General features: G+C 34.8%; 1 protein-coding gene across 6 annotated transcripts in view; it reads left to right on the forward strand.

Moving 5' to 3' along the window:
• Pign (phosphatidylinositol glycan anchor biosynthesis class N) overlaps positions 1-9,355 on the forward strand; it is a 131,767-nt gene extending 122,412 nt beyond the window's left edge. For all 6 annotated transcript variants that reach the window (XM_010644863.2, XM_010644866.2, XM_010644868.2 and 3 more), the window contains one exon: positions 8,875-9,355. In XM_010644863.2, the coding sequence (XP_010643165.1) occupies positions 8,875-8,998 (124 nt within the window). In that variant the 3' untranslated portion in view covers positions 8,999-9,355. The remainder of the gene's footprint in view (positions 1-8,874) is intronic.
• Positions 9,356-12,853: the final 3,498 nt, after the last annotated feature.

Consider the following 12,853-nt stretch of genomic DNA (forward strand, 5'->3'; position numbering starts at 1 on the left):
TTTTTTTTTTTTTTTTTTTTTTTTTTAGAGAGCAGCACTGTACATACAGTGATAAAAAAGTCTTGGTTTGCCTGGAACAGTTCTGGTTTATACCTGTTGTCTTGGTGTAATCACTACCCCCATCTGTACATTAAAGATCTAAACTGGTGGGAAACTGATGAAGGTATAGCTTCTTCATAAATTATGTTATATCCAGGTTTGTCTCAGTCTCAGTGCTTCATCATCAGGACTCTCATTCCTTTAGGCTAAATGAGGTGCTTATTCTGAAAGGGTTTTTAAAGGCAGATACAATAAAGAACCCCAGGTCACAGTTGTGGCCGTCACAGTAGGGGAATTGGACTGATCTGCATAAATTTCCCACATATTCTATGGGTCATTCTTGCTGAAACAGCTCTTTGTTTTGTTTGTCTTCTTTGTCTCATGTCATCCAAAATATACCCACTTTAAGAAAAGAAGATAATTGTAGGGAGAAGGGGAGTTAGGGAAGAGAGGTGAGGATGAAGGGCCAAAAATGAAGTCTTGATACCAAATGAAATATTGATACCAGACTTTCTACATGGAATTGCCCTGATGCTTCAATTTTAGGGGTTGTTGTCATCGTTCCTCTTACTGACAAGTTAGCGTTCTAAAATCTCTTTAGATCCTATACAGCAAAAAGACTTATGCTGTATCAGTGAACCATGTGGTACTAATGTGTAGGAATAGTTCATACATCTTCATAAACATATAATTTACTCCAGGAAAAGGCTTGGATATACTTCAGAATTCAAAACTAAAGTACCAGATAATAGTGTTCACATATGAAAACCTCATTGTTGTACTTCTGTTTTCTATTTTTGAAAATGTTACTTTTACACTTGGGGTTTCTAATTAGTACTATTTGAAAAAGTAGACTTTTTTCCTTGGTATCATTAAATTTACTGGCAGAGTTCTCTTGGTGAAAACTAAGGTTATGTGAATTGTGATTCTGCCATGGTTTCCCTTCATGACAGCTTTTTTTTCCTGAAATCCTTTGTGGTCATAATATAGTTAATAATTTTAATCATTCAGTGCTCATTATTCACAGGAAGGAATGTGTCCTTTTGTCTTCACCATTGTATTTTATGAGTACTGAACTAAAGAGAATCTATCGTAGAGTTTTAGAGGAGTAGGAGCTGATTAGCCCTATGAATGTCATGTGGTGTGATCTTTGGTGTCATCGAGGTGACTTTAGTGAGTTTGTAGAATACTTTTGTTTTTGTTTTTTAGAATTCTTTTTTTTTTGTTTTTTTTTTTTGTTTTTTTTTTTTTGGTATTTTCAGACAGGGTCTCACTGTGTAGCTGAGACTAACCTGGAACTCACTATGTAGCCCAGGCTGGTCTCGAACTCACAACAATCCTTCTGCCTCAGCCTCCCAAGTGCTTGGATTATAGGCATGCGCCACCAGGCCCGTCTTTGTAGAATACTTTTGAGAGATTTCTCAACAACTAATTTCAGCTTAATGAATAAGTAAATAAAGAATGAATTACTAGGTCATGAGACAACATATCTATTTATTAGTGTAGTACTGTTTACAGTGCATCTTCAGAAAGGTTTCACCAATCTTGTTGAGACTCTGAGAAGAATATGCTGCAGTCAGTATGTTCAGCTAAAACCCCTGAGTAAGTGCAGTGCTTCCCTTGAGAACCTTGTGCAAAATATCCTGCCCCAGCTATAAAACTGTTCAACTGACAGGGATAATTTAGAATTTTCTTCTTTTGAAGTTTATCTTCATGTATTGCAGATCATAAACTTTATAGAGTATTGCCTTTTATAGGGTATACTGAAAGTACAATTTTAAAACTAGAGAAAAATTCCTGAACTAATTATCATGACTATAAAAATATATTTAAATTTATATTTTAAATATATTTGTGGAGGTGGAACTCGAGTCAGGATCATCAGTTTGATTGAGCAGTTAGATTTGTTAGGGGTGTTCATTTGATCTTTAATTGTTTCCTAATGGCACTATTGTTGTACCTTATTAAAATACAAATAACAGCAAAAGTATTAATCATTTCTCTTTAGATAAAATGAAAACGTGTGATTCTGTTCAATCATTTTTGAATATTCTAAATATAATAAGTGTCATAAAATGTCTTTATGCTTCTATAGCCCATCAACCTTTATCACTCACTGTGCAAGTTGAAATGATCTACCTAGCAATTCTATGTGCCCCTGCACACATATTATGTGATTCCTCTGTGTCATCACACATGCACACCTTGAGAATCGTGGCTTTAAATGATACCAGCCAGTCATGAGGGGTGGGAGAGAGTGGGAACAACTAAACTCATTTCAAGTTGAAGTTTGATGCTCTTATACCTCTGCTAATGCTTGTATGATGCCAAGTCTTGAATGATGCAAACTCTTACAAGCTGAATGTCTTATGGATCAGCCATGTGAGGATGATGAGTGTCATGACTGTTTTGTGTAATAATGTTAGCTTAAACGAGCCAAGAGTCAGTAATCTCAGGCCATTGTAGGGAGATAAGTGATCTGTGGAATGAATATCTTTTATAGGCTTTTCATAAAATTTGAGATGGGCCACTTACTGGTTTTACAATCATTTGTGTCAAGAGATCAATTTGAATTTAATATTTTGACCTAAAAGTGATAGCAAAATGTAAGAGAAAAAAATCTGCTGGCATATAACCTTTGCTTTATTAATCTACAATTTTATTGTGGTTTAATTTATGTACAATAAAATTAATCCATTGTGAGGTTTAATCTTACTTAAATTATTCTTTAAATCGTTTCAATAATTTTTTAGCAAATTTATGGAGGTCTACAACCATCACTACAATCTAGTTTTTGAATACTGCATTTCAGCCACCCAAAACATTTCCCTGAACCTCTTTACACTTTATCCCTCTTCCCCTACCTGGCCCTAGACAATTACTAATCTGCTTTCTGTCTCTACAAATTTGTCAGTTCCAATCTGGACATTTCATATAAAGAGAATTATACAACATGTTGTGTTTTACATCTGATTTCTTCCACATTTTGTTTTTGTTTGTTTGTTTGTTTGTTTAAGGCACTTTAAGTTTCCCAGGCTGGTTTCAAACTCCTGGGCTCAAGCAATCCTTCTTCCTCAGCCTCCCAAGTACCTGGGACTACACCCGTCTGACTTGATTTCTTCCACTTGGTGTACTTTTTTTGTTTTTTGAGAGTTTTTTTTTTTTTGCCATTCATATATGTTATAGTTTGCATTAATACTTTGTTCCTTTTCTTTGCTGAAGTGTTCCATTGTACGCCACATTTTGCTTATCTTTCCTACAATGTAGTAACATTACAGTCCTCATATCTTTTCTTTATCTACCTGACTTCCAACCTCCGTGCCTTTTTCCTCCATGGAACCAAGATCAGATTGAACTTTCCTGAAGTTAATCCTCAAGCCTCTATGCTGGGCAGTTTATACTTCCTCATTTATTCATCTCAGTTTTTGTGTGTTAACATTTATATACACAAAATTAAATTTTGTACATCAAAGTATCATCTCACTTCAGACTGTACAAACTTCAGTCCTTGGCCTTGGGAGTAAATATTTTGTTAACGTGAAGAAGTTGTGATCATTATATCCCACTTATTGCTTAAGGATTTTGGTCTCAGGAATTGGTACATATTTTTTAAATGTCATGTGAAACTTTTTAAAAAGATTAAAGTTCTAGGGGCCGGGGATTTAGCTCAGTCGTTCCACCACCTGCCTTGCAAGCGCAGGGACCCGAGTTCGATCCCCAATACCAAAAAAAAAAAGGACGGAATAAAATTCTATGACTTACACCTCGCATAAATTTTGAGCATTAGACAAACAAATGTGTTATAAGCTTATTACAGAAAATATTGGAAGAATAAGAAAAAATAATCTATCCATATTTCAATGTCTCAGACATAAGCACTATTCAAAGTGATGCTCACAAAAGTGAGCCCGGCCAGAACAGTTTTAATTTTTTTTGTGATGATTATTTTTTTATCTTACTGTTTTAATGTGTGACAAGACTATCTGTTCTCTTCCACTCTTCTGACCAATTGTAGTATACTTCACTTCGTGTTTTAAATCTTGTTAGGTTAACTGTATTTCATTTTTGTTAGGAAAAAAGAGTAGGGAAATATTATATTAAGCTTTTAAAAAGCATTCAATTTTGATTATGTTTATGACTGCTACTTTAAGGAAGTCTAAGTCAAGGTTAAATCTGCTGAGTTAATATGAAGCAAAAGAAGGCCTTACAGACTGAGTTTCCACAGGACTTTCATTAGCCCTTAGACCTGCAATGGGGAAAGAGAAAAAGGTTATGGTGTCTACTTCCATAGGGCTCACAGTTTAGAGGTCAGCAACCTTTGTCCTTTCAGCCCAAACTAACACACTTCCTGTTTTGTATGGCCAGCAAACTTAAAAAAGAAGTAAAATGGTTTAATTGACTTGAGGTAATTATTGATTTACATGAAGTTATAAGTAATAGAGAAGAATCCTGTGTATACTACCCTGTTCCCTTCAGTGGTACTTTTTAAACTGCCTGTGTCATTAGAGTTGAAGTGTCTTGCACACAGCATATGATTTGGTCATGATTTTTAATCAGCTCTACCACTCTCTTATTTAGTTGATATAGTTAGATTTTTTAGTGTAATTATTGACATATTTCCACTTATGTCTGCTGTTTTATTTTTTGTTTTCAGTTTGTTTTGTTTTGTTTTTCCTACCTTCCTGTGTGTTCCTTAAACATTTTCTAGAATTCTATTTTTAATTGTAGTGTTTTTAGTGTATCTCTTTGTATGGCTTTTTAAGTGCTTGTTCTAGGTATTATGTTCATGATTTTCCTAAATCCCTTTTATTTCATTTTCTTTCTATTTAGATAACTTTCAGACATCCTTTTGAGGGTAGGTCTGTAAACAAGAAATTCTTTTGTTTTCCTTCATCTGAGAATGTCTTGAGTTTTTTCTCCATGAAAAAAAAAAAAAAAGGATATTTTCATTGTATTATTGTATTTTAGGTTCATAGTTCTTTTCTTTTGGTGCTTGAAAAACTGGGCGGTGCTCTTTGCTCTGGTGCCTGTATCTTCTTATAAGAAATGTGCTATCATCGTTCATTTATTTCCTCCTTAGATTTTTCTGTAATATCCTTGTTCCCTCCCTTTTCTTCCTTTTTTGGGGGTAGGGGGAGTACTGAGGATTCAATGTAGTGCCTGGCACATACAAGGCAAGCACTTCACTACTGAGCTACACCCCCAAGTCCTTTTTTATTTTTTATTTTAAGACAAGTTCTCACTAAGCTGCTTGGCTCTGAACTTACTCTTCCTGCCTTAACCTTTCTAGTAGCTGGCTTAAATTATTTTGTTTTTAGTTGTCAGTAGATCAATGTGAATTTACGTGAATGCTTTTAGTTTATTCTGTATGACATTTTCTCAGTTCTGCAACCTATAGGTATGTGACTTTTACCATGTTTTGCAAAGTTTTCAGGTACTCCTTTGTATTCCTTTGGATACTCTTTTTTTTTTTTTCTTCTTCTGGAATTCCATAAAACAAATGTTACATCTTTTATCATAGTCCTCATGTCTGTGAAGGCTCACTTTTCCTGTCCTGTCTTATTCTTCCTTGTCCTGTCCTATCTTGTCCTATCCTGTCTTGTTCTGGCCTTGCCTGGCCTATTTTCTCTGTTGTTCAGGCTGGCTTTGTATTAGTTTCTACTGTTTTATCTTCAGGTTCAGAGATTCTTTTCTCTGTCTGTTCACTTCTACTAATAAGGCAATTCATTGAGATTTTTATTTTGATCATTGTATTATTCAATTCTAACATTTATATTTGGTTCTTCTTTATGTCTTCTGCTTCTTTGCTGAGAATTATTGTATTCCTTACTATCTAGATTTCCTCTGACTCTTCCCTAGTGAGGAGGGGAAGGGGTGCATTATTGCTAGATGTAAATAGAACATCGCCTTGCTTGGATGAAAATACCAGCTTCTCTATTCATCCTGCTCTGACACCATGGAGGGTAGGGAGGATAGACAGGGATTCAGAGTACCCCATTATAGCCTGGTAAGGATAGGGGTAGAGAGAAGAAAGCCTCTGATTTTTTTCTGTGGTATCTAGCTGAAGTAGAATGGTTAATCTATTAGTTTTCAATGTTTCAAGAGTGCCCCTTTTTTGTCTGACCCCTGGCTAGATAGTCTTTTTCTTTGGTGATGCTTTTGGGTTTTGAGGTTTTTTTTGTTTTTTATTTGGTCTGTGCCCTAGTCTGTGACATTTCTGGGTTGCTTGTTTCTTCTTGCAAGTCAGGTATATATCCAGGGAACTTAAAACTGTGAAATTTCATTGGTTCCAATACCCTTAGACAGTCTGCCCTCCTTACCATTTAGTCTTCTGTCCAAAGTTTTTTAGTTGTACATAGCAGAAAAGAGAACAGTGCACCTACTCCAGCTGAAAGAGAAAGTTATTCTAATGTTTTGAAGCTCCTGTTTTTCTAACAGTATGGTTTCCCAGCATCTCTGTACCATAATAAATGAGTTATCTTACTTTGAGAGACCTTTAAAGTAAAATTAATCAACCAATTATAAAGTTCTCTGTAATAAGATCAACCAATCATAAATATTTTTGTAATAAAATGTCAATATGGCTGACTTAATTTTAGTAACATGTTTTTGTCTATTTTGGCATGAGTTTTTCAAGAGTATTATGTTAAAATAGTCCAAGGATTTAGCTCAGTGGTGCTACTGCCTGCCTCACAAGCACAAAGCCCTGAGTTCAATCCTCACTACAAAAAAAAAAAAGAGTATTATGTTAAAATAAATATCTAAATAATTTTATTCTCAGCATGTCTTCATAAGGATAATAGTCATAGTCATTTTATTTATTTATTTACTTACTTATTAATTCATTTATTTATTTATTTTGGTTTTTGAGAAAGGGTCTCACTATGTACTTGAGACTGACCTGGAACTCACTATGTAGACCAGGCTGGTCTCGAACTCACAGCGGTCCCCCTGCCTCAGCCTCCCAAGTGCTGGGATTATAGGCGATCGCCACCACGCCCGGCTAATAGTCATTTTAAATAAATAATTATTAGTGAGTTAGGTAGTAGGTAACTGTACCTAATATATTCCAGATAAAAACAATGCAGAGAGAAATATATCTATAAATTAATAAATTAGCATTTATAAATTAATAAAATTAAGTAGAAAAATTTCATGTCCAGTATCATATTACATTACTTCCACAGTGAAAACAAATGAGTTTTTAAATATCTTACTTGATGCTAGGCATGGAAGAACATGCCTGTAACCCCAGCATTTGGGAGGCTTGAGGCAGGAGGATTGCTACAAGTTCAAGGCCAGACTGAGCTACATAGTGAGCTCAAGGCCAACCTGAACTACATAGCAAAACCCTGTGTTTAAAAAAAAAAAAAAATCTCCAACCAGTACCTTTCCAAAGAGAATTTTATCAGACTATATAGCTTTACAAACTTTCTTAAAATCTGTAACATTACTGGAAAGAAAACAAATAGAAAGTTCTTTTTCCTGGCTATGGGGGATTTTGCATATGAACAAATACCTGACAACATGCTGACGTTTTAAAAGCTGCTCAGCTGTAGGTTAGAGTTATTGGAAAGGTAGGAGGTCTTGAATCCTCTAGGCCTACTTTACCTATACCCAACCATTACTCTCCGTGTTGTTGGGGTTTGTTCTCTGGGACTTGGGCCTTGTTTCCAGGGACTTGACCTGTGGGCCACCCCTGGGCTGGGCGTTCTTCTTGACTCTTCTTGGTGCTAGGGATAAATGAGAAAAAGAGGAGAGAATATGATCTCCTTTTCTCACACTGGCCTACTAATAGCCCTGCTAAAATATTTCACACCTTCTTTGCTGAAAAATATAAAAAGTGAAAATTACTATTAAGTTAAAGCTTACTATTAAGTTACTATTAAGTTAAATGTAATTCTAATAGGTATTGAAAATAGGCAGTTTGAGAATATGTATGCACCATAGCTTAGTTTGTGCCATATACGTATTGTAAGAAGCCTCTGCTTTACTGCACATTTGTAAGATATGTAGCCTAGATTTCTTTCTGTATTTCTGAAAAGCTTTTATGAAGCCATATTCTGTGTAGATGGTACAATTTACTGGGTTTAAAAAGGAAATCTGAACATTTACTATTGCCGATACGTGAAAACAGGATAATTTTAATAGTATTTTTTATTATTCCTTTTCCAAAAGTCTGGGTGACAGTTGCTTTGATTGTGAGAAAAGAAATGTGCTCTTTTTTCTGGGTTTAGATCTTTGACTAAAATTTCACTTCACTGAATTTGAGTTTGGATAATATTTTTCTTCTTAAGTAGCTGATAGTCTTGTCAAAATATTTCTAACATGCTTCAGAGTATTCTCTAAAATGTCAGGATACATAACCAGGGGACATCTTGGATAGATGTGGAGAGTTCGAAGGATCCAAGATTCAAACGAGAGAAAATTGTCTTATGTTTCTAAAAGCTTTTGAAATCTAATTTCTACTGGTGACAAAGTCATAGCTACTACTAATACAAACTGCATTTTTATAACATTATTCAATCATTGCAGACATCTCAAAATAGTATTTACTATTTCAGAATAATGGTATTTTGTTATTGAGGTTTAAATTAGTATATAACTAATATACATTATTAATTTTTAAGCAATACATTATTAAGGAAGTACTCGTACTACTATAAGAAATTTGAGTTTTTAGAAAAACATTTTAGAACCTATTTTAAAATCACTGGTATCCTTTCTAATTTTGTGTATTTTGTGTACCCATTTGAAAACATTTGGAGAATCTTATGTAATCCCTCACGTATTTTTGTCTGTCTGTAATGTGTTTCTTTTTTTTTCTTTTTGCAGCATCAGCCACTATGTGATTGTCATGTCCATGGCCATCTTTCTGGTATTTCTCAATGGTCTGGCACAGCTGCTCACAACTAAGAAGCTCAACCTATGTGGCAAACCTAAAAGCCACCTCATATAATGTTGCTGAATTTGTCACCCAGCATCTGGATCCTGTTTATCATTCTATTTCTTAACTAAAATCTCATCAAGGATTCAATAAGAAGATGGATATGGATGCATAGTATATCATACTGGGCTGGGGATTTAGCTCAGTGGTTCTGCTACCTGCCTCACAAGTGTAAGGACCCAAGTTTGATCCCCGGGTACCAAAGGGGGAAAAAAAATAGTATATTGTCCTTCTGTAAAATATTATATTTGGAATTCTGAATTTGCAGATTATCTCAGATAACAGAGCTACCTTTTACTTTGAAGTATTTTTTGTTTTTGTTTTTTGATTTTTTGGTACTGGGGATTGAACTCAGTTCCTTGCGAGGCAGGTGGCAGAACCACTGAGCTAAATCCCCGGCCCTCTTTGAGGATTTTTTTATTCACTTTGAAGTAGTGATTATATTTGTGGGAAAGCATGGTAAAGCACTCTCCATTTTCATTCTTTTTCTTTAGCTGATGTTCAAGTTTTTCTTTAGCTGATGTTCAAAGTTCCGGTAACAATCTGATCATCATGGTACAGCTTCCCATATAGTCAAAGGAGAGCATCCATCTGTGGGGACAGTATTGACAACATCCAAAGTCTTTGCTGTGGTTGAATATAAAGGACATCATTCGGTGGCACCATTAGTATCAACTCTCAGCACTGGTTTCATAGTACTTCTAACTACTCAGCAATATCACTAGTAAGGCAGTATATTTTATTTCAAATTTATTGAAGCTTTGGAAGAAAAATGTTTGCAGTGTTTGTCATTTTTTCTTCAGAATGCAGTAGCAGTATCTTAGGCTTCTTAATGCTATTTCCAGAGTTTTTGTATTCAACTAGCTAGATACAGGTTTAACTTTAATTCCCTCTTCCCCTCATTTCTGGATTATCATGGAACTTCAGGGAATAAAATAGTAAGAAAAACGCTTAGTACTTGTGTCTTGTCTAAACAAAAAACTGTAGTTGTAGACTCACTATCTGTTATGCTTATAGGTTTTTTGTTTGGTTTGGTTCTTTTATGTATTGTTTCAACACAATGCTCCAAATCAGTGGTTAAAACTTCCTGACAGGATCCTAAGAATTCATGTTAAAAATGTTACTCTTGTGGTTGTGAGATTCTATCCACAGGCCTAAAGTCATCTCATTAAATTTAGGTTCCCTTCTGTAAATTAATGTCAATGGACTAAATATTTTAAGCTAATCTTTATTTGGAATATCCATATGGTGACCTTTACATATCACTGTAGAGTTGGCCTTTTGCCCATGTTTTGCCAGAAGTGTTTGGCTGATGCTAAACTTTGCTGGTATGTATCCCATTTTTTTAAAAAAATTTGCTTTTGAATTAAGTTATAGCATTGCTAATTTGCACTAATGATTAGAATGTCCTCTGCAGATTACTAGATATTTCAGATTTGCAAGTGATTAAACAAATACAATTTAGAAACTAAATATTCAGTTTGGCAAAATATATTTTTTTAATTTTTATTTATGATGAACTGTAATTTTAATATATTTGTCATAATACTTCATATACAGCAGTGAGAGCATTCTGGAATATTAAAAGAGAAGTACTTAGGTTATTATAAGACCTTGTGACTAGGTCTATAATATAAAATCTAAGTAGATGATTAAGAGGCTACTGTGTTGGCAGAAAGAGTCCATGAGCTTTCATTTAATCTTATGATTTTTTCATCAATTTTTCCATGTATCAGAGAAGCCTGATTACTATATTAAAAATTTTATCACTTAAGTCTTTTTATATCTCATTTTGCCTTTTGTCTTTCCCTAGAATTTATACAGAGGAATTAATGGATATTTTATTACAGTGTTGTAAAAGGTACTCAGTGCCTTATGTTTATCATGTTCTTCAGAACATGTTTTTGGGTTTTGGTTTTTTTTCTCTTCAGACTGCCTCTTGGGTTCATTGTGAGTTTACAGAAGTAGAAAGTGCTCCTGCAGCTATATATTGTGTGTACCCCCACACTCACACTCACTTAGGAATGGGCCTTTTTCATTCTATAGTTTCTCAACAGTCTTAAAGTTTTGAAGCATATATTTTATGTGGCATAACAGAAAAAAGAAATGAAATTTGAGCAAAATTTATTTCTTTTTTTTTTCATTCTATATATGCCATACTAGATTTCATTTCTGAATCAAGATCTTAGACATTTGCTAATGGGAGGGGGCATTGAGGATCAAACTTAGGACCTGGCACTTGCCAGGCAGGTGCAGCGCCACTGAGCTACATTCCCCACCCAACAATTGCTAATTAACATAGTTTAAATTAAAAATTTCTGTAAGAATTAAAGTGAGAATATCAAGATGAGAAAGTACTTAACTACAGAACAGGCATGCTGTGTCATATCCACCATGAATAAATTTGGGGGGATCATTAAGGCTTTAGGAAATGAACTGTAGCCTATCCATAATTTACTCATAAAATAATTCTTATTATTATATTAGTGTGGAATACTGAGAAAACAGAAAGCTTTTTTTATGTTTGTCAGAAAATGTTATAAGTGTTGGTGTCATTTTAAAATAGTGTCCTCAAAATGGTTTATTAATGAGGGCATTTGATAAACAGTTTCCCCAAAGGAAAGAACTAACTGGAAAATAAGCACTAGTTGTTATTGTGATGATGGCCAGGGTCACGCAGAAAATTATACCTCAGGACTCTTGCTCAGTGGCTACTCTATAATAGCAGGTAAGGCAAGGTGCTGGGGCTAGCATTTTTGATCTCTAGTTTTCAATGTTGATTATTTTTTGGATAGGCCTTATTTTCAGAGAAACAGAAGTATTCATTTAGTTATAACATTATTTCTCATTTAGCTTAGTGGTTCCGCTGACTGCTTTGCAAGCATAAGGTCCTGAATTCCATCCCTGGTATCAAAAAAAAAAAAATCCAAATTTTAGCCAGCTCAGACATTAGGAACATATATGTCAAGTCTCCTCCTTATTATCATCTTTATACAATACACTTGTTGTGGGGGGCTGTTTTTTGATTTTTGAGAAAGGGGCTTGCTATGTGGCCCAGGCTGACCTTGAGCTCACTGTGTAGCCCAGGTTGGCCTCAAACTCACCACAATCCTCCTGCCTCAGCCTACCCTGGGATTACAGAAATGCACCACCATACTCAGCCAGTACACTAGTAGACTAGAGACTTTTGTTCCTCCTTTTGACATATCACTGTGCTGTTCAAAGTATGATTTCTAATGATGGAGGAATGAAGAGCGTTGCACAGTATAGTCTCTAGAGACAGGCAGGGAGGGGCTGCTGCAGGGAAGCAGCGGAGCTCCATCTACGCATTAGGTGTCATCACTTCAGGGGGCTGAAGACAATGACACTAAACCTGCTCATTTGGAAAGTACCATTTTAGACTAGTTAGGTCGACTCCTTTAAAAGACCAGAGATAGTTTGTTAATTTCTCTCCTCTTCTATGTTGACAGTTCCCTTGTCTTCTTTAAAATGTTCTAAAGCATTTGTTATCGTTATACTCTGTGCTGTCAGTTCTATGGAAATGTCGTAGCATTTTGCTATTTCTGCATCAGTATGACTTATAAAATAATGAAAGGATGGGGTTTTGTACTACTCATTCTGTAATGAATAAAAACATTTGAGATGTGTTGTTTATTAATTTCCTTTAATGCACTAAAATGGATTACAGTTGTTGATCATTCACCATTAGAATTGCAGTATTTATGTGTCATAGAGCAGCATTTCTTAAAAAAAAGTACATATATCTTAGAGTATCAGTTCCATGGTATACAAATAATGTCATAATAAAAAGAGTTTTGTTCTAATATACTTGAAAAATAGTCAAAATAGGTGCATTTGTTTTACTAC

Source organism: Fukomys damarensis, unplaced genomic scaffold (genome assembly GCF_012274545.1).
Source record: "Fukomys damarensis isolate Sample0158 unplaced genomic scaffold, DMR_v1.0_HiC HiC_scaffold_30, whole genome shotgun sequence".
NCBI lineage: Eukaryota > Metazoa > Chordata > Mammalia > Rodentia > Bathyergidae > Fukomys > Fukomys damarensis.